Raw genomic sequence first — 27935 nt, 5'->3', positions numbered from 1 at the left:
TGATCTCAGAATTCAGAGTCTTCGATCAGAATTTGATTGGCTCCAAGTTCCCATGAAGAAACAAGTTTTCTGGAATATGTTTATTTGGTTCATAGACGCCTCATGCAGGAAAAATCAAAGCTCCCAAGTCAAGATATTTCTTCTAGTGAAGAGGCAGGGAAGCCAGGCCAGACACATGAAGACTCTCAAAAAGCCATATGTCTTTGCTCATTTATGGACTGACCAATGGAATGCCCTGGAAGTAGCCACTTAAAGTCAAAGAGCTACATGAGAGAGTTGTTGAGAATATATGAAGAATTTGATTTTTATCTCCCTCAGGATTATCTTCCAGCTAGCCGTGGGGAGAAACAGCAATTAACTAGAAATTTCTGGGATATGGTTGTTGGAACTATGCATCTAAGATTCTACATCCCAACATAGCCACATCCTTGGCAAGGAGACAGCATGAAGCAGGGTAAAAGTATGGGTTCTAGTGCCAGAGAGACTCAACAGACTAGGAAAGAAGCAATTAAAGTTCAGTGACAGTTATGGAAAAATAATAGGAAAAAAAAAAAAAGCCACAAAGGAGCTTTAGCCACGTGACTAAAGGTCTCGGTTGGAATCCCACTGCCTGGGTTCAAATCTGGGCTCCACTGTTTTAGTGGCTATCTGATTTGAGGATATTACTTTCTCTATATCGTAGTTTCCACAGCCATAAAAATAAGGATAATAATACTAACCCACTTTATGAGACTGCTCTGAAGTACCTGGCTCATAGCAAAGGCTCCATTAATATAACAGTCAGCATCATCACCATCTCCTGTGACTCTCAAGAAGGAAAGCTAGGTTGTCGTCAAGAATGAAATTCCTTTTATTTTCTGTGTTGGGGCAGATGCCATCAGTTATCTAGCTGGCAAAGAGAGGCCACTCCTCGGTTTATCCAGTGCTTCTGGGACCTGTCTGTTGGGAGTTCAATGGATAGGACATAGTTGGTAGAGTGGCCTGTGGTGGAGAGGGTGCCTCTCCGGGCACTTGTTTTGTAGACTGGACACACATAGATGTTCTGATGCAGGAACATTGCACTTTTCCCAGGTTTCAGCCAAATGATGGGCAGTGGATCATAGAGGATTTTGGGGAGAGACTCCCCCAGCTGCATCGTTTTCCTGTCCCAACGGGCACCTTCTAGGAAGAGTCCTTTTATGTAGGCACCATCTTCTGGGTTATTCTCCATGGACATTTCATGTGAGGTTACCTGGAAGACAGGAAGCTGTGAGTTCTGCTCCCTGCCATCTTCTTAAATGGGGCAACATTAAGAGATTGAAAATGTGCAAGCTGGCTTTAATTGTCTGCCTTTCCCAGGATGCATCTCCCAGGACACTGGGGCTTATCTGATAATATTCCTGCCTGCTACGTGGGCCAGACTGTATTTCCAGTTAGCATGCTGCCCTTATATGTATAAGAGAATAAGGGAATAGAGGGTGGGGGGTGGAATTATGTGCAGCAGAGAACACAAACTCCATTTAAAATAATTCAAATTATTATTATTATTATTTTGCTTTTTAGGGCCGCACTTGCAGCATATGGAAGTTCCTAGGTGAGGGGTTAAATCAGAGCTGCAGCTGCAGCCTAGGCCACAGCTTGTGGCAATACCGGATCCTTAACCCCCTGAGCGAGGCTAGGGATCAGACCCATATCTTCATGGATACTAGTCAGATTCTTAACCCACCCAGCCACATCAAGAACTCCAAAATCATTGGAATTCTAATCTTTTTGTTATTATTAATGGAATGTTTTTCCCATTTCTAAGTATTTATCACTAGAATAGGAAAAGGCTATTTTTTTTGTATATTTAACAAGTATCCAGTAATCTTACAAATTCTATTAATTCTGATAGGTGTGGTTTCAGAGTCTCTTAGGATTTCTAGGTATACAATCATTGCAACATCAAAAAAGGATGGTTTTTTCCTCTTGCCAGTGTTTATTCCAGTTATTTTGTTTCCCTATTGTATTAATTTTGGCTTAGCATTGTCTTCAGGGGCCAATCACATTAAGTTCATTTATAAACCAAATTAAGACCTAGTCAATCAGTTTGTGATTTCTGGACTAGATGAGCTCAATGGATCGTTCCATTGAATTTAAAACTGCTTTATAACAAGTGTTCATCTTATTCCTTTCCCTCCAGTATGGACTGGGTGATGCTGGACTATTGGCCATTCCTTTGACTGTAAGCAAAGCACTATACAGGACCATTAGCATCCTTTCAAATGAAGAGTCCACCGTGTTGAACAGTGTGGAGGATGCTTCCATTTCTCTTGATATGATGGTGACAGAATTTTCCTCTGGAAAATTCCTTTTTATATAGAGACAAGGCCTTGGGAATCCTCTGATTCTGTCAGGAATAACTTTTAGAGCAACTTTTATTTTATTTTATTTTTAATCTTTTTGCCTTTTCTAGGGCCGCTCCTGCGGCATATGGAGGATCCCAGGCTAGGGGTCTAATTGGAGCTGTAGCCGCCAGCCTACACCAGAGCCACAGCAATGCAGGATCTGATCTGCGTCTGCGACCTACACCACAGCTCACGGCAACACCAGGTCCTTAACCCACCGTGAGCGAGGCCAGGGATTGAACCCGCAACCTCATGGTTCCTCGTCGGATTCGTTAACCACTGAGCCACGACAGGAAATCCTAGAGCAACTTTAAATCATGCTAAATACTTCCTTTGTACCATCTTGGAAGCACTTGAGCCTTAACACATCCAAATGTTTGGACTCAAGGAAATGGACAACACTGCTTTCTCTGGTTGGCCCTTCGAACTGGTCTAACCCCAAAGAACCCCTACCTCAAATTCAAATCCGATGTGGTCAATGGGGATGGTGTATTTCCGAGCATAATTCTGAGAGACACCTGTCAAAAAAGACTGTGTGAAGTAGAATCCGGAGATCCAAAAGACCACAGGGGGCCCGTGGTCAATCCATTCCTGGAGAACCGCAGAAATAAAAATATGAAGTCAACGACACATCAAAGAGAGTTCAAAGGCACATAGAAGAAGGCTTTTTCTCATTTTTCTTAAAACAGGCATCCCTCTCAGTGTAGCTTATATTTTCCCACTTTGAAATGAAAGCACAAAGAAAAGCACAGGTGCAAGCTGGTGTCAGGGAGGTAAAAGAGAGTCACTACTACAGCCGAAGAGAATGGGTGCCTTGTCTAAACTTAGCAATAGCCACTCATCTCCAGCAATAGTTGCCATGTAGGACTGCAGGCCCATTGTTTCAGGTCTTCCTTTTTTTGCAGGTCAAACATCTGTATTTTGATGTGTAATGATCCAGTATTTATAACCTAGCTCAAACATTTAAAAATTACCAAGCAGCCAAACCAGGTCTATTTATTAGCTAGATATGACCCATGAGCCACCAGTTTGTGACATTTATTCCAGTTCCTAGTCCTGCCTCTATAGGTTATAATCTTTTCAAGGATTTTGAAAAGTCCCTCCTGTCCTCAACCCTGGTAAGACTATTTCCAGTAGATGCTCAATCCAGATGCTATGTGGCTGCCTGCCCTACTCCCTCTGCCTCTAACCTGTCATTTCAGGATGTCTTCTCCACCTAAATGAGAACACCAGGTACCCAGTTAACCCTGACTCCCAGGTACCTGGAAGAAGGCCAGGCGGGCCAGCAGGTCAGTCACATAACCTCCCAGGGGCTTCAGGGATGGGTAGGACTTGGCCATCCACATAGCTGGCACTTTACCCACAAGCACGCTAGTGAAGACATCCTCCAGCTCTGAGGACATCAGGACCTGCCCTTTAATAGCACGGCCAAGATTGATGAGGCTTCCACGAACTACTTTGGTCAGTCTGCAAGAACAAAGGGATAGACTCAGCCTGGCTCTCCAGTAACCTCATTCTATCTCAAGTTACACTGATTCCAAATCTCCTTTGACTTTTCCTCCCTTTAAAACGTCAGATAATTAGGAGTTCCCTTCGTGGCGCAGAGGAAACGAATCCGACTAGGAACCATGAGGTTGCAGGTTTGATCCCTGGCCTTACTCAGTGGGTTAAGGATCTGGCGTTGCTGTGAGCTGTGGGGTAGGTCACAGATGCGGCTCTGATCTGGCATTGCTGTGGCCCTGGCGTAGGCTGTCGGCAACAGCTCCATTTTGACCCCTTGCCTGGGAACCTCCATATGCCACAAGTGCCGCCCTAAAAAGACAAAAAAAAAAGTCAGATATTAATATACATTCATGATAGAAGAGTTGTAAAATGAGAAAAAATTAAATCATCCATTACCTCACCACCAAAAGATTAATGTCTATCTTTTTAGATTTTTCTATATTTGTAAACAGTACTTTTTAATGGGACCATCCTATATATTTTTTTATAATTTGTTTTTCTCTCTTAGCATGCAGGGGACAGCTTTCCAATTCAGTAAGACCTAACTAAATCATCCTTTTTAATGACTGCAAGTTGTTCCATTTTAAACTATTCCCCTATTGTTGAAACGTATTGTTTCTAGATTATTGTCACTGCAAACAACATTATTAAGAACATCCATCTATGTCAATCTTTGGGGAAATTTATAATGATTTTCTTACAAAAAGTAGAATTTCTGGGTCAAGGGAAATGCAGTCTTAAGGCGTCTGATCTATATTGCCAAAGCTGTTCTTTTTACAGACTATGAGAAAAGGCAGCTAAAGGACAGCCTGAGAGATGCCCAGATCACCTGCCTCTGTTATGAGGCCTCAACACACCCAGAGGGAATTCACTTGAGTGCCAAAGAAACTGCTACTAGAGAGACTGTCATGTCCAAAGGTTTATGGTATCCCAGCTAAGGGGACATGAGAATGATCAAATACAAGACAGGGATTCCTGGAGAGTTCCTGTCATGGCAGAGCAGGAACAAATCCGACTAAGAACCATGACGTCGTGGGTTCGATCCTGACCTCACTTAGTGGGTTAATGATCTGGTCAGCAGCTGTAGCTCCGATTAGACCTCTAGCCTAGAACTTCCATATGCCAGGGGTACGGCCCTAAAAAAGCAAAAAAAAAAAAAAAAGGAATTCCTAGATGTGCAATCACTAAACATTTATATTAAGAGGAATTTAAGGTTCAGACATGTGCTTGACTGAGAAGTCAAGGGCTAAACCATCCTCTGAAGGATTATACTGCAGTCCTCTAACTATTGTACCTACAGACCTACTTGCAAAAGTTTTCTTTCTATTCTTGCAACTATGAGCTCTGCTAGTTTCAAGGTTTTCAGTACTCCAGGAAAGAACATTTGCCCCAGAAGACACAATAATGCTTCCCCTGCATTGGAAGCTGACCTGTCATTTCAGGCTTCTCATTCCACTGGGTAAATAGGGAGGGAAAAAAAAAAAGGTAGTGGGGAGGATGATGTTGGCGTGTTGCCCAACTTTATTAATCCTGAGCATCACTGGAATGTAAGATTGCAGTTACCCTGTTCTCTTATGTTACAACGGCCAGTAGCAAAAGCTAGTGAAAACCCCTGCAATCACTAAGAGCTCCGATGACCTTAGGGGAGAATGAGTAGTAGAGGAGGAAAGCCTTTTGGCCTGGTGTCTGGATAAATGAGGACTACATCCCATAATACCAAGGCATCTGACTCAAGATCCTTGACTCACGCCCCATACTTTGCTTAGTTGCTCATGTAGCCAACTGCCTACTTACTCTGGGAGTAACCCTAAGACCGAGGAAGCCAAGAAATTCTTAGACGACTTCTTCCAGTTCCCTAGTCCTTCAGAGTCGGGGCTGTCCCTAACATGGAGCAATGACCAATGAGGCAGAATGGAAACAGCATTTAGAGAATCTGGAGCAGCGAGAACCTTGACTTGGAGGCAGAAGTGATAAGTTTCCTCATCTAGCCTAGATGATATTTGGGCACACTTTCAGTTTGACTATTTGGAAATCAAATCAAGGTGGTCCCACTGGGCTCTGTGCTCTAGTACCTGGAGGAGAAGTGAGCAGGGACCAGACTTGAAGGCCAGAGACCCTTAGTCCTATAGCCATCCTATAAATGTCCCTCTTCCCACTGTGGTAGAGGCAACAGGATGAACTTCTCCCCACTCCTTTCTGTGTTTACTGTGAATTCATACAGTGGCTAAGTGCTTGCCCCTGGAATCAGACAGAGCAGGTTCAAACTCAGTTCTGTGGTAGAATGTGTGACCTTGAGCAAGTTACTTAGCCCTTCTAGGTCTTAGTTTTTTCATCAGTAAAGGGGGATTACCAACTGTGCACATTTTAAAAGACTACTCTGTGGTTTGAATGCAAAAGCATGAGGTTTGAGTTCCTGGAGCCATTTCTGGCACTGAAGGCTCAATAAAAGTGGCTTTACTGACTCCTTTTACAGTTAGCCTGTGCTTGGTATTGATTTTAACCCCACTTTACAGATGTCACATGAATGAATGAGAGATAATGAATAGAAGGAAGGCCTATGGGCCAACACAGGCTGGGATGGCTCTCTTTACGGCTCTTCCTATGGGTGAGGCAAACCAACTTCCTCTGCACAGCAACCTTTATCAAATCTCCTTCCATTTACTGCCTGTTAGATCCTACTCCTTAGGCTCTAAGTCCCAGGATCCAAGTAAGACCATGCAGCCCACCTGTTGAATCTGATGAGCTCTTGCCTTAGGACCGTGTTCATAGATTCTTCATAGACCACAGGGTACAACTTCATGACCAATTCCAGGTCAAAGTCACTGGGAAGCTTGGAGAGTATGTCCTGGGCCAGCTCCTCAACCACTTCCTTAAAAAGCAAGCAGTAGAGAAGTGAATGAAAAACAAGGCCCATGGGCTGTGGCTTTGTCTAGGTAAACCTGAAGCAGTGACCATTTGTCTTTTTAAAGATAGTCTATAAGACCTTCCTGGAAACTCTCCTACAGAAGCCACATCTGCCTTGGGGGGAAAAAGGACACCCATCCCCCCACCAGCCTTCTGGAGGATATCACCTCAGTGAAAAATCTGAACAATGAGAGCCCTTTTCTCACAGGTGGAGCAAGGGCCTGAGGGCCAGGCAGAGAATTCCTGCTCAGCCAGGTAGCCTTGGGGCAGTACTGAGCCCTGCAGAATTCCTTTTGTCTTCAAGGTCACCCCTGGGAGACATCTCCCGAGGCTCTGACAGCAGGCCCCTTAGGACCAGTTCCTGGGACAGATGGGATTTTTCTCAGTGCCGGTGACATGGACACCTGGGAAAGCAAGAAGCCATTCCTCAGCATTAAGAATAGCCCACAGGAGGAGTTCCTGTTGTGGCGCAGCAGAAACAAATCTGATTAGGAACCATGAGGTTGTGGGTTTGATCCCTGGCCTTGATCAGTGGGTTAAGGATCTGGTGTTGCCGTGAGCTGTGGTGTAGGTTGCAGACACAGCTAGGATCTGGTATTGCTGTGGCTGTGGTGTAGGCCAATGGCTTCAGCTCCAATTCAGCCCCAGCCTGGGAACCTCCATATGCCATGGGTGTGAGCCTAAAAAAGAAAAGAAAAGAATAGCCCACAGCAGTGAATTTAGTCAAGCAGTGAGGGGAACACGCCTAGGGGAAGAGGAGGAATAGGACCCGAGTGTGGGAGAGACAGACAGCTCCGCCATCCTGTGGCTCTGGAGGCTGGAATGTACACTTTCCCTTTTCTTACTGTGAAGCTGAGAAACACAAACCAGACTGCTGAATCTTCACACATATTACCACTTAAGGCACTATGAACCAAATCAAGAAATTAAATTCAATTCTTTTACACTAAACACAAAAATAAACTCAAAATGGATTCAAGGTCCAAATACAAGACCAGATCCTATAAAACTCTTAGAGGAAAACAGGCAGAATACTCTGACACAAACTGTAGCAATATCTTTTTTGGATCCACTTCTTAGAGTAATGAAAATAAAAACAAAAATGAATAAATGAGACCTAATTAAGCTTAAAAGCTTTTGCATAGCAACAGAAACCATAAACAAAATGCAAAGACAAATGCACAGGATGGGAGAAAATACTTGCAAATGAAGTGGCTGACAAGGGATTAATCTCCAAAATATACAAACAGCTCTATATTAAAAAAACAAAAAACCCAATCAAAAGTGGGCAGAAGATCTAAATACAGATGGCCAAAGAGTACAAGAAAAGATGCTCAAGATTGCTAATTGTGGGCTCTTCTCTTTTTTTTTTTTAGGGTCTCACCTGTAGCATACAGAGGTTCCCAGGCTAGGGGTCAAATCAGAGCTACAGCTGCCGGCCTAAGCAGCAGCCACAGGTACACCAGATTTGAGCCGTGTTTGTGACCTACACAACAGCTCATGGCAATGCCAGGATCCTTAACCCACTGAGCAAGGCCAGGTACTGAACCCTCAACTTCATGATTCCCAGTCGGATTCATTTCCACTGTGCCACAACGGGAACTCCTGATTGGAATTTTTTTAACAAATGTTTTTTAAGCAAAGGAGATTTCGTTTTCAATATTTTGTAAATGGAACACAAATGATGTGTGGCTATAGTGATGAATCATGAAGATTATATAGGAAGAGTTGACATTTTGGAAACACTGGTGCTCTTCCAGCTTAGGATTTAAGGACTCTCAGCATTACTAGAGCACCCATGCCCTTCCTCAGAGGTCTGCCAGGTCTCCACTTTTCTGCCTTCTTGGTCATCGCCCACAACCCTGCATGCCCACTGAATGGAAACTTGCCTGGGAAATTGAATTTCAGCCTGGTTACCTGAGGGGACTTGCCACTCCCTCCTGATTGCCTAGGGAGGGTCAGCAGGACCCCTTGAAACAGCTGGTTGGTTTCCTGGTTGTCTTTGGTGATGTCAGCATTCTCGTGGAGGCCAAACACTTCTGGGTGGGCTGTGATAGGGAGGTTCCTGAGATAATCGATATAAGACTGGAAGAGAAAACTTTAGTTGATGTAAGTTCAGGTGGAGTTTGCCCAGACCAGACCCAAGCAGGAATCACACAGAGCGCGCACACACACACACACACACACACACACACACACACACACACACACACACACACACACACACACACACACACACACACACACACACACACTGGACTGACAATTCCAAGCTCTTCCTCATACAGCTTTCTGGGGAGTGAGCACGAATATGAAGGTAGACAGGCTGAGCAGCTCCACTCCCACCTCTGGCTTCCTGACCACTCCCTCAGCAGTCTTAGGAACTGGATACAAAGCTAGATTAGGATCCAGGCAGAACCAGATTTGGAGCCTAGCTCCATCTTAAACTAACTGTGTAACCTTGAGTTAGTCACCTGAAAGCCCAATTTCCTTATCTGTAAGTGGGAAAATACACGAAGTCATGATGGAATAAGGCCTTGGCATGTAACAGGTGCTCAATAAAAGTAAGCCTTTTGCATCCTTCCTTCAGAGTTTTTGTTTTCTTCTTTGCTTTATTATTCTCCCATCCAGTTTTTCTGTCTCTCCCTTTGCCATCTTCTGAACCTTTGTTTTCAAGCAGCAATTTCCAGCCTGTTCACTACCAAGGCTTCATCTTAACTATCCCTCCCTAGTCTCCCCAGATGGACCCCATGTTTTGAAAGATCTTGCTTACCAAATGCCCAGCATTCATTACACCATAATAATGTCTCTCTAGCAGGCTTTTTGAAAGGTTGGAAATAGTTTATGGACCTGAGTCAGGAAGCCTAAGCTCTCCCTGAACCTTCCCTGGACACGTTGCTTTCCTAGCCAAAGGGAGACTGCCAAGCCCCTCTGGGGACAGAGGAGCCTGTACCTCCCCTGCCCCTCACCTGGTAGGAGCCATGAGGAGGGATGTAGTAAGTGTCTCCAGGAGCAAGACGGTAATGGTCCTGATCAATTTCCTTACAGTAGAACGTGGACAGAAGCGATAGAAGGAGCCTCCTGTCTTTGTCATCGGTCACTCTGCCTCCGTAATTACATTCCCCTGCAGACAACCGACAGAGGAGGAGGTTGGGTCCATAATGAAGTTGGTCATTAACCCAAGACAAAGGATTCATCCAGCCAAGGAACTCTGCTGAGACACAGGGCTGCTAAAACCATGCTCAGCTTGGGATGAGACCAGGCCTTTTTTAGCATTATGGTTGCTACAAAAATAATACATGTTCACCATATTAGAATTAGAAAATAGAGAAAAACTGAAAGAAAAGCAATAAAAGTGCCCCTCATTCGAACAAAGGTAACTTAACATTTAGGCATCTTCCAGACATTTGTCTGGACGTGTGTGTGTGTGTGTGTGTGTGTGTGTGTGTGTACATAGACATGAAAACCATTACAGAAATGTGGTTCAGGGCAAGATCTCTGGCACAAGATGGTACTGAGTTCTAATTCCAGCCAATTTCTGGGCTCCAACTTTTGCCACTTATTAGCAGTTTCTCATCTGTCAAGAAATAGAGGTAAGTGCATACTCATCTTACATGGTTGTAGTTCATAATACCCATAAAGCATTTAGCACAATGTTTAGCATATAGAAGCATTCAATTAATTATAGAAATTACATAGCCAAGACATGGAAGCAACCTCAATGTTCATACAGAAGAAAGGATAAAGAAGATGTGGTACATATATACAATGGACTATTACTCAGCCATAAAAAAGAATGAAATAATACCATTTGCAGCAGCATGGATGGACCTAGAGATTATCATACTGAGTGAAATCAAAGACAAATATCATATGATATCACTTATAGGTGGAATCTAATAAAAAGTGATACAAAAGAACTTATTTATAAAACAGAAACAAACTCACAGATTTCAAAACCAGTCTTATGGTTACCATAGGTGAAATTGTTGTGGGGAGGGAAGAATTGGGAGGGTGGGAATAATATACACACACTACTGTATAAAACAGATGATTAACAAGAACCTACTGTATATCACAGGAAAGTCTACTCAATAGTTTGTAATAATCTACATGGGAAAAAGAATGGATATATGTATTTGTATGTGCATATATATGTATATGGGAAAAAAGAATGGATAAATTTATATATATGATTGGTTCACTTTGCTATACGCCTTAAACTAATACAACATTGTAAATCAACTATGCTCCAATAAAGTTAAATCAATTAAATTAAAAATATTTTAAATTAAGTTAATTAAAAATATAGTAAAAAAAATTACACATTATTACAAATACATATATTTTAGAAAATTGAGATTATCCTATATATACTGCTTTGGAGTATAATACACCTACCCCCACCCCATCATCCACATCATTCGCTGAGACTCCAGTTTCTACACAAAGAATGAGGTACTTCTCTTGAAGGGACATCCAATTTTTTTTTTCTTTTTTCTTTTTTTTTTTTTTTTGTCTTTTTGCCATTTCTCAGGCCCTCCCGCAGCATATGGAGGTCCCCAGGCTAGGGGTCTAATTGGAGCTATAGTCGCCGGCCTACCCCAGAGCCACAGCAATGCGGGACCCGAGCTGCGTCTGCGACCTACACCACAGCTCACAGCAACGCCAGATCCTTAACCCACTGAGTGAGGCCAGGGATCGAACCCGCAACCTCATGGTTCCTAGTTGGATTTGTTAACAACTGCACCACAATGGGAACGCCAAAGGGACATCCAATTTGTCTCACCAACCCACGATGCATTTTCTAGCTGGATCAGATTCCATAGTATGTGGGTTCCCCCTGGTATTTGGTAGTTGGGGACAACACACTAGTCTGCAAGGAAAAGACACATCTCTCTCTCTCTCTCTCTCTCTTTCTGTGTGTGTGTGTGTGTTTATGCAAGGGCTCTCCTGAAGTGTGGGCTCATTTCTAATTCTAACTATTCCAGGAAGATGCAGGTCCACAGACATGAAACAGGAAGTCTGACTCAAGTGGAGGAAGCCTCTGCCTCTCTTGGTCTTGCAGGACCTAAATGTCTAGGAGGAGGATCCAGGTGGCTTGCGAAGGGAAAAGTAAGAGACTGGGGGCAGCTCATACCTCCTGAGTAATTTGAGCCCTGTAGAAGCTGTCTGACCTTGAGCCAGACCACCTTGATTACCGAAGTGCTCCCTCTGTTGACCTCTCAGGCCTTCAGCAGAGTCATGTTTGAATACTACAACTTGTCCTAACTGTATAGCTGTAAAGAGGTTTAGGATAACACCAGATCTACAACACTAAAGGGAGAGTGGTTCCCCCTGAAGTCAGCATGGCAGTGCCAGAGGGTGCCAAAGGGGGACCCTAACTGAAGGTAAACCTCGGGTACAGAGTCAGGGTCCAAGGCCCCACGACCACTTCCTCTTCAGTGAATTTTCCTTCAGGAAACTGCATTTCTTTACTTATGTGTCTTCTCTTTTAGCAAGAACACAAGTTCCTACAGAAGCCAGGGTGGGCTTTATATCCCTTCCAGATTCTCCATCGGCCCTACCCCAGGGTTGAGGCACCAGATTGTGAATGTATTTGACTTCATCCCGTTTAATTCGATAACTGCTCTCGGCACATGACCTGTCTCTTTGATTAGTATCAGGGAAGAGTTCTTTCTCTCTGCTTCTTCTTCTTTTTTTTCTTTTTAGGGCCACCCCCATGGCATATGGAGGTTCCCAGGCTAGGGATCAGTTTGGAGCTGTAGCTGCCTGTCTACATCACAGCCACAGCAACTCAGGATCCGAGCCACGTCTGCGACCTACACCACAGCTCACAGCAATGCCGGATCCTTAACCCACTGAGTGAGGCCAGGGATCGAACCATAACCTCATGGTTCCTAGTCAGATTCATTTCCACTGCCCTACAACGGGAACTCCAGGGCAGAGCTCTAATAATTAGCTCTAGCAGGTTCTTTTCTTTCAGGCACACAGGAAGGTTACACCTCCTTGGGCCCCTTGCTATGAGGTGGGGCCAGGGACAAGCTCTTGTGCATTAATTTCTGGCATGAGCCCTTCAGCGCTATCCCTGTGGCAGTGACCACAAGTATATGTTGGTGGAACCTTTGCTAACTGTGCCCCTGATAGACAACAATGAGCAAAAACTCTTGCCAATTCACACTGGACATGTAGTGTGGGCAAGAAATGGACCTTTGGTGTCTTATGCCCTTGAGATTTGGGGATTCCTTGTCATCTCACCCTAGCTAATCTCTCCTGACTGGTACAGGTGGGAAAGTGACTATGCTCAAGCCAGGTGGCACAGTGGGTACAGGTTGGTTTAGGAGCGGCAGGCAGTCCAGTACTAAGACCACATCCCTGGGCAGCTACGCCCTCATTCTGTGCTCTAAAGAGGAGCCCTGGGATGTGCTTCTGTGTGGCCTGGAATAAGAGGAGTATGGTTCACTTCTTTGGAAAAGTTCTTTTGTCAAACTAAACTTGAACTTAGATGTTGTGTGTGTTCGCTTAGGGTTTTGTTTTGGGGGACAGTGTGCTGCGGTAAGGCCTGTGTCACCTTTTACAACTGAATTTATTCATGCTGAAGCAGGATTTCTCAGTCTTGGCACGATGAACATGTTGGACGGGGTCGTCTTTGCTGGGGGAGCTGCCCTGTGCACTGCAGGATGGTTAGCAGCTTCCCTGGCCGCTACACAGTAGTACCTTCATTTAGTAGTGACAACAAAAAATGTCTCCCCACTTTGTCAAGGTGTCTCCTAGGAGGCAAAATCACCCTTGGATGAGAACCATTGTTCTAAGGCCTTGGTCTTGACAGCTGTAAAACAGTGTCACCAACATGAAGCTCCTAAGATACATGTCAAAATTGTTTGTGTAGATGAAACGCCTACCATATCATTGGGGAAAGGAGCCAGGCTTGAGGAGGGAACTTGTCTGTGATCTTGACAATCCCTGGGTTTTTCTATGGAGCTGCATTTTGAACTTTGGCCATGGTAATCTATTCATATAGGCCATCTATATTTTGTCACCTATCTGTGGGATTCCATGGCGTATTTCTTGAGGGCAGTGACCAAGTTTTATACATTTACATTCTTCCATATTATGTGCTAGTAGATCTCGGATGGCTAATAAAAGGTTGCAGGTAGATCACTTTAAGACAAAACAACAAGTGTCATTTGCACCTTACGATACCTCTGCTGGGAATGCTCTCCTTCCCTCTTCCCACTGCTCTCCTCTACATTCTTCTTCCACTTGTAAAACTCCTACTTATCCCTCAAAACCATCTTTCATGCCTTCAGAAAGTTCTCCCTAATCATCCCTAGCCCATGCCGGGAATTTAATCCTTGTGCTGCCTTTCTACTTTATGAATGTTTCTCTTATTAAACTTATCACTGTATTTTCATTTATTTTGTTGTATTTTTCTCCCTTTGCAGACTGTGCATCACTTAAGGGGAGGGACTGATCTTTATTTTCTCATTTGTTTTTTGTTTTTGTTTGTTTGACAATATTCTGCATGGTGACCAGCATCCGTAAGAGCTCAATGTGTGATGAAAGAATGAGTGAGTAGATGAATGGAGGGGGCAGCAAAGAAGCAGGAAGGTGGAGCACATTCCAGGAGGTTTATGGTTGCCAAAGTCTCCTCCCATACCTGTCAGGTAGGTCAGAGCATCAAATGGGACCTCCTTGTAGTCATTCAGAAACATTTGGATCTGCCGCATACTAATCCTCAGGTCTGATTCGTTGAATTCATAAGGAATATTCCAACCTGCAGGAGTCAGAGATGAATTAGACGTTTCAGGGCTGAGAGCTCTTAATTTTCACTCGGAGACTGAACTGGTGGAGTTAAGCGTTATTATGGATCAAGAGCCTCTTTCAGCCCCATGAATCTCAAGCACCATGTCAACGATTAGCTTTGACTTTTACTGCCAACGTGGGAGCCATTCTGCCTGAGAAAACATCCATTCTAAAATCAATTTCCTTATAGATCTCCCCATTTGTTAAGGAAGATGTTAACATTCGGGGCTTTGTGGAATGAGAATCATTCATCCTGGTTGGAATACTGTGGTAATGCACAGCATGCCAAAAATAACACTAAAGCAGAGCTGGAGAGCAGTATCTGTGATTGGGCAAGAGAATTAAGTTAGCTTTGAGAAGTCCCTTTCTGGCACTCATGGGAGAACTAGATGGCTGGCCTTAAAGAAACTACTGCTTGTACTTCCAAGGGTTATAATGATAAATACCCAGTGGGGCTGCACACAGGACATAAATGTGTGAACCAGCCTGATGTAAGACAGTAGGGTATTGTGGGACCCGTGCTCAACAGAGGCATTTAATTTCCTCCTAAACATTCGCATTCAGGAGTTCCTGTTGTGGCTTGGTGGGTAAATGACCCAACATTGTCTCTGGGATGATGTGGGATTGATACCTGGTCTCACTCGATGGGTTAAGGAGCTAGTGTTGCTGCAAACTGTGGCGTGGATGTAGATCACAGAGGCAGTTCAGATCTGGTGTTGCTGTGGCTGTGGCCTAGGCCTCAGCTGCAGCTCTGATTCAACCCCTGGCCTGGGAACTTCCATATGCAGCATGTGTGGCCATAAAAAAAATTTCACGGAGTTCCCATCATGGCACAGCGGAAGTGCATCCGACTAGGAACCATGAGGTTGTGGGTTTGATCCCTGGCCTCGTTCAGTGGGTTAAGGATCTGGCGTTGTTGTGAGCTGTGATGTAGACCACAGACCACGGCTCTGATCTGGCGCTGCTGTGACTGTGGTGCCGGCCGGCAGCTGTAGCTCCGATTCGACCCCTAACCTGGGAACCTCCATGTGCCTCATGTGCAGCCCTGAAAAAAAATTTCACATTGAAATGAAAAATATAATAAAATAATAAAAACTTATGTTCTGGCCAACAAAACATAACTGGGCAATTGGCTGTATGCCAAACTGTTGTTGTATGGAGTTTTGGAGGTCTGGCGTGGGTGGGAGAATGGTGTTGGGAGAGTGTGGGGTGTGAGATGCAGATGTAGAGGGAGTGTCCCTTTGGCTGACTTGCCCCTGAGCCCCTCAGTGGAAGGGACAGGTAGTCTGTGGAGCTAAGGGGACAGGTGTCTGTGGAGCTAAGGTGACAGGTAGAAGGAAAGGAAGAAGGTATCTGAAAGAATCACCAAGAGGACAATTTGCCTCCTTTTCTAACCCAAAAGAATGGCTAAAAATGCCTTGAGGTGGGTCAATTCAAGAAAAGAATCAGAGGCAGTCCCATGGGGGAGACAAAAACAATCCAGTCAATCTAGTCTTAAAACCGCGATGATATGGGATCTGTATTTAGCAGGTTGATGATCTGCTCTAAACAGAGTATTGAGTTACTTAACTTAGGCCATGGATAGGGGACATTAATAAAGAAATTTATCTTTTCAAGGACAAGCAGAGACAAAGATCCCAGCTGTATGTCTTTCATTGATAGGCATACCCTAAAATGTTATCAATTATCTGGTGACAATTCCCCAGAGAGTGGTCATTGTACACAAGCTAGGCAAATACACATCAAAGGGCAGGGCCTCCCATCTTCTCATTATCACACCACTTAATAATGAGGGGACCTCTGATTCTGGAGCATCACCTCTTAACCTGATATTGACAGGGACCTAGTTATAGGATTGCCAGACTTATTTAAAAAAAAAAAATACAGGGACTCAGTGAAATTTAATTTCAGATAAACACCAAAGCATATTCAGTATGAATATGTCCCAAACATTGCATGAAACATACTCACACCCTATCTTACTGGCAACCTTAATTAAGCACCAACTTGAATGCACCCCCGTCTGTGATCTCCCCCAAGGCAATCCAGGTGTACGATCATTTCTCACCTAAGGGTCCAAAATTCCTCCTCTCTTGAACGATGGCATGGAAGAAGCAAAGCCCAAACAATAGCTTTTGCCACATCACTGCTTTTGTACAGCTTTGGAAGAACACAGGGTCGGAGATGGGGTCATTGAGGTAAGAGCGCAGAAGGTTGGCCCGGAGCCCTTTGGGGGGCTCGTTAGTCATTTTAATCCCATTCTGGAGGATGCTGACTGGAAACTTTTCTGATGGATAGCTGGTTAACCAGAGTCTGGAAGAACAACACACCCAATTATTTAGAGCAATGCAATCTGTCATACTGAAAAACAGTACCAAGGAGTTCCCATTGTGGCTCAGCTGGTTAAGGACCCAATGTTGTCTCTGCGAGGATACAGGTTTGATCCCTGGGCTAGCTCAGTGGGTTAAGGGATCTAGTGTTGCCTCAAGCTATGGCGTAGGTCTCAGATGTGGCTTGGATCCAGTGTTGCTGTGGCTGTGGCCCAGGCCTCAGCTGCAGCTCCAATCTGACCCCTAGCCTGGGAACTTCCATATGCCATAGGTGCAGTCATAAAAAGAAAAAGAAAAAGAAAAGAAAAACAGTAACAAAATATAATAACTGCCATTCATTAAACATTACTGGATACTGAGCCCCATGGTAAGAGTTTAACACATATTCCTTAGTTTCTGACTTTAATCCTCACAGTGATCCTATGATTTACTCTCCCCTTTACTAATGAGGAAACAGAGACACAGAGAAGACAAGTGGGTTTTCAAGGACACACCACTTAGAAACATCTGAACTGAGACATGAACTTGGGGCTCCCTGACTCCAAAGGCCTTGTCCTAATCACCATACCACATTCCTCCTCTGCTGGACTCTCTGAGCATCTATTATGGTCAAATACTATACCTAGCACTCCTGGAATGCCCAAAGCATTGCTTCTCGCTTCCAGCTACAGCCTTGCTGCTAGGAGAGGAAATGGGAGCTGGGGAGGGGTGGGGAGCCAACAGAAGGCCAAGAAGTTATAAAATCAAGACTGCAGGGAAGCAGAGAAATAATGAGCTGTCAAGAGTCCATGGGAAGAAGGGATTTTCATGGGTCGGGGAAGGCAATCTGCAAACTACTGCCAATGACACAAATCCAGCCTCAGACAGTTTTTGTAAATAAAGTATTACTGGAACATGGCCACGCCCATTCATTTACATATTATTTATGGATTCTTTCATGCTATGACAGCAGAGATTCAATATCTGCGACTGACAATATGGCCTGCAGAGCCTAAAATGGGAAAAGTTTGCTGATCTCTGTCATAGAGATAAATGGCACTTGAAATGGGTCTTGAGGGGTTCCTGTTGTGGCTCAGTGATAATGAATCTGACTAGTATTCATGAGGATGTGGGTTCGATCCCTCGTTTTGCTCAATGGTTAAGGATCCGGCATTGCCCTGAGCTGTGGTGTAGGTCATAGAAGCAGCTTGGTTCCCACATTGCTGTGGCTGTGGTGTAGGCCAGCTCAGATTTGACCCCTAGCCTGGGAACTTCCATAGGCCTTGGGTGTGACCCTAAAAAAAAAAAAAAAGAAAGAAAGAAAGAAGAAAAGAAATGGGTCTGGAGAATATAGAAGATTTCTTTCCTTAAAATATAAAAGTTTACCTATGCCCATAAAAAATGGGAACATATGTAGAAGTATTTAGAAAGGAAAAAATATATATATATAATCTTACCATCTATAGTTTTCTAGGCTTTTTAGTCATTTGTTTTTCTTACTCAAGCTCAAGTTACATTCACACTGTGGCATCATGCTTTGTTTCATTCTTCTGGTTTTTGTTTGGTTTTGTTTGCTTTTTTTGCTAGACATTAGAGAGGTTTCCAACAGGCAGATTTGGGGATGAAAGGTCATTAGAGACATGGGACACAGGCTAAGCTGCATGGAGGAGGAAAAGTTGGGGATGTGGTAAGGTTCGGTGGGCACTCTGCTGTGGTCCAGGCACAGGGCTTAGAGGGGAGGGAAGAGGCCATAAACTGGTGGTCTATGGTCTGACTTCAGCTTGCAGCTGGGTGATGTTTAGCTCTTACCACACACACCAACACAAGGCTGTAACGTATTTTTAAAGTAGTTGCCAACTTCTAAAAACCTAGGGCTTTAAAATTCTAGATTCCCATTCCCCCCACCCTTTTTTTCTTTTTAGGGCCACACCTGGGGCATATGGAAGTTCCCAGGCTAGGGGTCCAATCAGAACTGGAGTTGACAGCCTACACCATAGCCACAGCAACACCAGATATGAGTTGTGTCTGTGACCTACACTGCAGCTCACAGCAATGCCAGATCCTTTAACCCATTGAGTGAGGACAGGGATTGAATGTGCACACTCACGGATACCAGTTGGCTTCTTAATCTGCTGATCCACAGCTAGAACTCCTTCCATCTACCCTTTAAAATAATCAGAAGGAGTTCTGGCCGTGGCTCAGAGGTTAACAAACCTAACTACCAGTCCATGAGGACAAGGGTTCGATCCCTGGCCCCACTCAATGGGTTAAGGATCTGGCATTGCCTTGAGCTGTGGTGTAGGTCGAAGATGCATCTTGGATCCTGCGTTGCTGTGGCTGTGGCACAGGCTGGCAGCTACGGCTCCAATTTGACCCTTAGCCTGGGAACCTCCTATATGCCGCAGGTGTGGCACTAAAAAGATAAGACACACACACGCAAAAATAAATCAGAAAATCTGGTCACAAGAGGCCTGCCTTCCCTCGCTTCTAGTTCACTGCAGTCCCCACCACTCCCTATTGATGTTCAGCATGGAGACTGCCTGCCCGTGGCGATGGCTATTGTACCTTGGAAAGGGGAATATTTCTTGTGCCTGGTCCTCTTTACTCATTTATATTACATTCCTGGCTGCTGCAGGCACTTGAGTTTGTGACTTTGGGTTAAGATCATGTTACAGGAGACCTTAAATGTAAGCATGAATGATTTTTTCTTCATTTGAGTTATGTCATTGATGGTCAGTGAATGAACTCAGCATCCCAAACCAAACAGAAGCGAATGGATTCCCCCTTAAACTCCTACATGAATCTAATATGAGTCTTGCATGAATACAATCAAATGTGGCCTATTCTAGCTTTGTAAATAAACAACAACTACTTTTCTATTTTTAAGTAGACATGTCTAAAATACAACAACCAGGAAATTTTGTTGCTTAGAGCAGGAGTTGGCAGACTTCTCCTTTTATAAAGGATCAAACAGTAAGTCTTTTAGTCTTTACCTGCACACGATAGAAGTGTTTTAGTCTTTAGTCTTTAATCTCTGTCACAACTACTTGAAACATGAAAGCAGTCATAGACAATAAATGGGTGAGCATGGCTATATTTCAATAAAACTTTATGGACACTTAAAATTTGCTATATAGATATATATTCATATATATTATTATATATGTATGTATATTACATATATTCATATATATGACATATATATTTATATCTATCTATCTATATGTTTTTAGGCCCTAATCTGCAGCATATGGAGGTTCTCAGGCTAGGGGCTGAATTGGAGCTGCAGCTGCTGGCCTACACCACAGCTCACGGCAATGCTAGATCCTTAACTGCTGAATAAGGCCAGGGATTGAGCCTGCATCCTCGTGGATACTAGTTTGTTACTGTGACTCATGATGGGAACTCCCTAAATATTATATAATTTTTACTTGGGATGAAATATTATTATTCTTTCTATTTTTTTCAAGCATTTAAAAATGTCAAAACCATTCTTAGTGCAAACTGGACAAATACAGGCAGCAGGCTGGATTTGGCTATATGCCATAGTTTGCTGAGAATCACTGAACATTCAAGTTGAAGGGGGCTTTGGGAGTTCTTGTCATGGTGCAGTGGAAACAAATCTGACGAGGAACCATGAGGTTGTGGGTTTGATCCCTGGCCTTGCTCAGTGGGTTGAGGATCCGGCGTTGCTGGGAGCTGTGGTGTAGGTCGCAGATGAGGCTTGGATCTGGCGTTGCTGTGGCTCTGGTGTAGACCAGCAGCTATAGCTCTGATTAGACCCCTAGCCTGGGAACTTCCATATGCCGCGGGTATGGCCCTAAAAAAGACAAAAGACAAAAATAAATAAATGAGTAAATAAAGTTCACAGAAAACAGGAGTTCCTGTCATGGCACAGTGGGTTAAGAATCCAACTGCAGTGGCTTAGCTCCCTGTGGAGACGAGGATTCATTCCCCAGCCTGGCACAGTGGTGTTGCTACAGCTGTGGTTCAGATTTAGTCCCTGGCCTGGGAACTTCCATATGCCACAGCGATGGCCATAAAAATAAGTAAATAAAATAAAAAAAATTAAGCTCATAGAAACCAAATAGCTGTTTCCAGTGTTGATTAAGATTCCATGGATCCCCCATGAGGATGCGGGTTTGACCCCTGGTCTCCCTTAGTGGATTAAAGCTCCCACATTGCCATGAGCTGTGGTGTAGGTAGCAGACATGGTTCAGATCCCACATTGCTATGGCTGTGGTGTAGGCCGGCAGCTGCAGCTCCAACTGGACCCCTAGCCCAGGAACTTCCATATGCCACAGGTGTGGCCCTAAAAAGCAAAAGAAAAAAAAAAAGAAAAAAGAAAGAAAGAAAAAAAATCCATGGATCCCAAGAAATATAGGATAAAGTACCTAGATTACAGGTGGTATTTTTTTTCAGACAAATAAGTTTTAAAACTCAGATTTGCTGGCATTTAATCTCCTTCCCAGACACAGTTCTTCCTATTACCTCCCTACAACAAATTCTCACAACACATACCCCAGACTCATGGGATCACGCCTTGGTGTTTCCTTTGCCTTTACAAATGTTGTCCCTTCTGTCTGGAACATCCTTCCTAGAAAACTATTCATCTTTCAAAGTCTAGGCAAGTGTCAGTCCCCCAGGCCTTCCCCAACTTTTCCTTCCCTCTCCTTTCTCGTTCAAAAAAGTACAGCAGGTATTGCACGGCACTAGCATCACTCATCTATGATCTACTTTCTACTAGACCAAGAGCTTCTTAAGGGCAGAGGTGGGTCTTCTTCATCTTTGCATTCCCAGTCATTAGTGTGATGTCTGGAGCTCCAGGGTGCAGCCCAGAGGCAGGCAGTGGTTGGTCGGCATCTCACCTGAATCCCACGTTGGTGCTCTCAGGAACGATCACCTCCTCACAGATCTTCTCTAGCGCAGGCATCCAGCTCGTGGCCAAATGACAGTTCTGCAAGACCACCCAGGTCCCATCTTTGATGGCACTGTGGATCATTTTGGCAGCAATAGGGCCTTGGCCTTGGCCCAGGGAGATGGTTTGTGTTTTGGCACCTCCCATGCCAAGATCATCAGCAAATTTGAGCAGGCCTGAGACCGGGAAGAAAAAAGGGCTTTTGAGAAGAGAGGCTACTTAAGACCGTATTAACAGTAACAACACAGAAGGAGGGGTTACATTAAAATTCTGGACTCAGACAGAAACCTTCTGTTAATTGTAAAATTAGCATCTTTTTGAGGAGCTTTAGACTTCTGATAAGATGGTGAATGAAGACACTATTGATTCCTCTTTGCTCTAAACAGAGAAACACTCATTTTTACCAAGAAAACAGGTATTTGGACAGAGAAGTTTCAAGGAGGTCTCTTTCACGTTTCTCTTCCTCAAGGGCAGCCAATGTTACTACCTTTCTGTGAATCTCTTCAGAGATATGTTATGCATTTAATTATACGTACAAGAATTGTAAAACACTACATTGGCTTTCCTCACTTACGTATTTTCTATATCAGTACGTCTATAAAGGCCTGATTCTTTTTCATGGCTACATAGTATTTAACCTTTGCAAAATACTTACCAGTCTAGTGTTTGGCGTTTGTCCATAGGAAACACAGTTTTGTACGCGTAAGGGGTGGGATGTTAGAACTGAGATCCTCAAATGGCTGCCTCTCACGGATTTTTTTTTTTTTTTTTTTGGTTTTGTCTTTTTAGGGCCACATCTGCAGCATATGGAGGTTCCGAGGCTAGGGGTTGAATGGGAGCTGTAGCTGCCAGCCTACACTACAGCCACAGCAACTCAGGATCTGAGCCATGTCTGCAACCTACACCACAGCTCATGGCAACACCAGATCCTTAACCCACTGACAAAGGCCAGGGATTGAACCCGAGTCCTCATGGATGCTAGTCAGATTGGTTTCTGCTGAGCCATGATAGGAACCTCCCCACTCTCATGTTAGAGGGGCCAGAAATCTTGTGTTCCTTCTTTAATGATTTCTAGATGTGTATCTTTGATGGGTTTTTTTTGAGACAATATTAATCTGCCAAGGCTGCCATAACAAATAACTGAATATTGGGTGGGTTAAACAATAGGAAAATTATTCTCTTTCAATTCGGGAAGCTAGAAATACAAAATCAATGTGCTTGCCTGGTTGGTTTCCTCTGAGGCCTCTCTCCCTGACCTGTTTGTGGGCACCTTCTCCATGTGTCCCCACTTCTCTCTGGCAGTGTGTGTTCTTTTTTGATTTTTCTTTTTTTCCTTTTCTAGGGCTGCTCCTGTGGCATATGGAGGTTCCCAGGCTAGGGGTCTAATCGGAGCTGTAGCTGCCGGCCTATGCCAGAGCCACAGCAACGCAGGAACTGAACCGCATCTGCAACCTACACCACAGCTCACGGCAATGCCAGATCCTTAACCCACTGAGCGAGGCCAGGGATCAAATCGGCAACCTCATCGTTCCTAGTTGGATTCGTTAACCACTGAGCCACAATGGGAACTCCGATTTTTTTTTTTCTTTTTATGGCCATACCTGTAGCACATAGAAGTTCTGGGTTAGGGGTTGAAACGGAGCTGCAGTTGCCAGCCTATGCCACAGCCACAGCAAGACTAGATCAGAACCTCATCGGTGACCTATGTGCTGCAGCCTGGGACAATGCTTGATCCTTAACCCAGTGATTGAGGTCAAGGATCACATCCGCATCCTCATGGACACTATGTTGGGTTCTGAACCTGCTGAGCCACAACCGGAACTCCAAGTGTGTGTCTGTGTTTTAGTCTTCTTCTCTTACAAGGACACTGGTCATACTGGAGTAGGACCTACCCTAGTGACCTCACCTTAAAACCCTTTAAGACCCTATCTCCAGAAGTTCCCATTGTGGCTGTGGTGTAAGTAGCAAATGCGGCTTGGATCTGCTGTAGCTGTGGCTACAGCTCCGATTCGACACTTCGCCTGGGAATCTCTATATACCACAGGGGCAGCCCTAAAAAGACACACACACACACACCGCACAGACCCTATATCCAAATATAGTTACATTCTGAGGTACTAGGAATCAGGTCGTTAATACACAGATTTGGAGGGGGGATACAACTCAGCTCATAACAGAAAATATATGTAATCCCGGGAGTATTAATTCTTTTGATTGTTCTATGTGCTGATTATCCCTTATAGTGATGTATCCTCATGAAGTTTATAATATAATATTTTTTATTGTGAGTTTGCAATCTGCAAGCTGTATTATTTTGGAGAAGTCTGATATACCCTGGGGTTTCAGAGTGCCCTAACAGAAAAATTTTGCAGATGCCAACACTGGTGCCACCCAGGGTTTTGACATTCTGGATCAATTTAATGAGAAATTTGTCAGCTTGAGAATCCCATACCACAGATCTACACCCTTCATCAGCATGTGGCCTAGGCTTGGTGTTTCAATTTCTTTGTTGTTTGCCTTTTCCACCCAGGCTCTGGGAAAATGACAAGCTTCTACATTAGTTCTTGAGTCAGAAGCACAGCATGAAATTTAGAGTTCTATGGGAGAAAAAAATAGATTGGGAACAAAGCAAAACTTCTAGAAATGGAAAGCACTGTCATTGATGATAAAAATTCAAAGCATTGATTAAAAAGGTAGGTTAAGACTTCCTGCTATGGTGCAATGGGACTGGTGGTGTCTTGGGGGAGCTAGGACAAGGATTTGATCCCTGGCCTGGCACAGTGGGTTAAGGATCTAGTATTGCTGCAGCTGTGGCTTTGGCTCAGATCTGATCCCTGGCCCGGGAACTCCATATATGCTGTAGGTAGGCCAAAAATGGAGAAAAGAAAAAAAAAAAAAAAAAGGCAGGTTAGATACAGCCAAAAAGAGGATCAGTAGAAAGTAAGTTCTGCTAACACTGATGCACTCAGTTGTGATGGGACCCCAGGTCTTCAAATACCATGACCTGCTAAAGGAATTGGAGTTCCTGGGAGAAATGTTTGTTCATAAGCCTGAAATATATGGTAGTTCTATACATCAAGGAAGTTATCAAAAACTACTGGGGTTATATGAGAAGGATATGGGTATGAAGGTGCTCCTACAAGGCCAAAGACCGAATAATCTGAGCATCAAAAAGAATGATGACAGCAGTGGAGTAATACTCCACTATGTTTGAAACATCCAATATGTTAAAAATCCATGCATAAATAACGGTACCAAAACAACCCATCTTACTGCTTAAGTAACTCTGGAGATTCCTAGGGCACCAATTTCATTATTCTGAAATCTGGTAAATAAAGACCTTGAACCAAGCATCTTTTCTGCCTGTCCTTTTTGAATTTTATTTAAAGTAAACCAAAGAGTTGATGAAGAAAAATTCTTTTTTTATAGAAGAATTCCAGCTAATAAATGCAGAAGGCATGATAGAATTAGAATATCATCATTTTGCAGCCTCCTTATTGGATAATGGATCTGGGTCATTTTCTATGGCTGATTAGGTCAGTAGTTCCCAATATTCATTGCACACTGAAATGACCTGAAAATCTTTATAAAACACAATGCCTGGGTCTCATCTACAAAGATTTTAATTAGTTGAGGGTGTGGCCTGCACATGGAGATTTTTCTTTTTTTCTTTTTTAAAAATTAAAAAAAAATTTTTTAAAGGGCCACACCCATGGCATATAGAGGTTCCCAAGCCAGGGGTCAAATCAGAGCTGCAGCCGCTGGCCTACACCACAGCCACAGCAATGCCAGATCTGGGCCGTGACTGCGACCTATATACCACAGCTCACGGCAACGCCAGATCCTTAACCCACTGAGTGAGGCCAGGGATCGAACCTGTGTTCTCATGGATGCTAAACAGATTTGTTTCCACTGAGCCATGATGGGAACTCCGGAGATTGTTCTTAAAGCTCCCCAGGTGATACCAATGTGCGTCCAAGATTGAGAATCACCACATTAGATGAAAGGGGATGGGAAAGTTTACAAAGGAGCCGGTGGAGGAGTAGAGAGGTGGATTACACTGACAATGCCTGAGGAGTTTCCACTGTGGTTCAGCTGGTTAAGAATCCAACATTGTGTCTGTGAGGATGTGGGTTCGATCCCTGGCCTTGCTCAGTGGGTTAAGGATCCGGCATTGCCACAAGTTCAGATGTAGGTCTCAGAGGCAGCTCGGATCTGGTGGTGCCATGGCTGTGATGTAGGCTTCAGCTGCAGCTTCCATTTGACCCCCAGCCTGGGAACTTCCATATGCCCAAGGTACGGCCATAAGAAGAAGAAGAGGAAGAAAAAAAAAAAAAAAAAAACCAAAAAAAGACAATGCCTGAGCCCACTGATCAAGTTTGGTAAGAAAAGATGACCAGACAGTATGTGGCCCCTGAGAGGATTCACTATGAGAAGTGCACGGTACCAGTTTCCTGGGGAGTTATCCAAGCTGAACTAAATCAAACCTCTAGCATAGAGGGACAGGAATAAGCCACATACACTACTAGATGTAGCAGGCCCTTCTCCCAACACATGATCCTTTTATAGACCATATTCTGACCTTCCACCCATTTCTCTTCTTTACTTTTCCTCTAGTTTCTCTTGTATAAAGCCGCCACAGAAAGGACTAGAAAGAGGTCATGAACTGAGCTTTGGCAAAAACACTAATTTGGGTATAGAAACCTGGAAAGAGTACCAGTTCATTTCAGCTCCTTCTTCTGATTTCCTTTGAGAGGCTGGGGTGCTGGCTTTCTATTCAGGTCAGGGTATATGTCAAACTCCTCCACTTTCACGGGAGAATGCCAAGCTTGTCATTTGCATTTCCGGTATTCTTTCTTCACTGAGCAACAGAGAAAACTAAAGCTTGGAGATCCTCCAACAGAGCAGAAAATTAATCTATTCCTGTCAACAACGCAAATCCTTATATATATAAATGCACATATAAATGCACCAACACTTCCTGGAAAGATACACAAACCAGTAGTAATGGTTACCTCTGGGAAGATTGAGAAGAAGATGTACCTTTCACTCTACACCAGGGTTTCTCAGCCTCCATACAATTTATATTTTGGGCTAAATAATCCTTTGTTGTATGGGCTGTGCTGGGCATGGCATTTAGCAGCATCTTTGGCATCTACTTGATGCCAGTATCACTCCCTAGTTGTAACAACAAAAATATTTTCCCACTTTGCTAAATGTCCCTTGAGGGGCAAAATGGCCCTGATGGAGCCAGAGTCCTGTACTTTTTTCAATGTCTGGTTTTTCATTTTTTTTATTACATGCAGTGTGAATTATTTAAAAAATTTTTAGTATTTTTTAAAAGAAAAAAAGCCTAGTTGAGAGAAGCAATAGTCTGAGAAAATGATCTAAGACAAAGGTAATAAACTAGCAATCACTAAGCTAGATCTAGCCCTGGTTTAACCACCATAAAGGACTTTTTTTGTCTTTTTTTTTTTTTAGGGCACACCTGAGGCATATCAAAGTTACCAGGCTAGGGGTCGAACTGGAGCCATAGCTTCTGGCCTACAGCACAGCCACAGCACTGCAGGATCTGAGCTGTGTCTGTGACCTACACCACAACTCATGGGAATGCCAGATCCTTAACCCACTCAGTGGGGCCAGGGATGGAACCTGTGTCCTCATGGATACTAGTCAGGTTCATTACCACTGAGCCACAACGGGAACTCCACTGTCACAAAGTTTTAAAGAAAAAATTTGAGGCACTCCCTGGTGGTGCAGCAGCCTAAGGATTTGGTGTTGTCACTGCTGTGGTTCAGGTTGCAGCTGTGGCATGGGTTTGATCCCTCACCCTGGAACTTGTGCATGCTGTGGGCATGGCCAAAAAAAGAGAGAAAGAAGAAAAATTTTTTATGGCTGTACCTGTGGCACATGTAAGTTCCTGGGCTAGGGACTGAATCAGAGCTGCAGCTGCAGGCCTATGCCACAGCCATGGCAACTCCAGATTAGAGCCGCATTGGCCAGGTATGCAGCAAAGCTGGATCCTTAACCCACTGAGCGAGGCTAGGGACCCAACCTGCACACTCAAGGACACTATGTCTGGTTCCTAACCTGCCAATGACAGGAACTCCACGAAAGAAAAAATTTGAA

The 27935-nt window shown here is 43.9% G+C and overlaps 1 protein-coding gene across 1 annotated transcript in view; it reads right to left on the bottom strand.

The window, feature by feature from the left end:
• Positions 1-826: 826 nt before the first annotated feature.
• Positions 827-27935, bottom strand: part of DNAH3 (dynein axonemal heavy chain 3) — a 216575-nt gene continuing 189466 nt past the window's right edge. Inside the window, exons 54-62 of the mRNA XM_047780346.1 lie at positions 21757-21982; positions 16648-16892; positions 14434-14550; positions 9743-9897; positions 8691-8858; positions 6596-6738; positions 3629-3833; positions 2820-2957; positions 827-1231 (exon numbers count right to left, since the gene is read on the bottom strand). Of these exons, the coding sequence (XP_047636302.1) occupies positions 878-1231; positions 2820-2957; positions 3629-3833; positions 6596-6738; positions 8691-8858; positions 9743-9897; positions 14434-14550; positions 16648-16892; positions 21757-21982 (1751 nt within the window). The 3' untranslated portion in view covers positions 827-877. The remainder of the gene's footprint in view (positions 1232-2819; positions 2958-3628; positions 3834-6595; positions 6739-8690; positions 8859-9742; positions 9898-14433; positions 14551-16647; positions 16893-21756; positions 21983-27935) is intronic.

This window comes from Phacochoerus africanus, chromosome 5 (genome assembly GCF_016906955.1).
Source record: "Phacochoerus africanus isolate WHEZ1 chromosome 5, ROS_Pafr_v1, whole genome shotgun sequence".
Lineage (NCBI taxonomy): Eukaryota > Metazoa > Chordata > Mammalia > Artiodactyla > Suidae > Phacochoerus > Phacochoerus africanus.
Note: the sequence above shows the minus strand (reverse complement) of the source record. Positions and strands in the feature narration are given on the sequence as shown.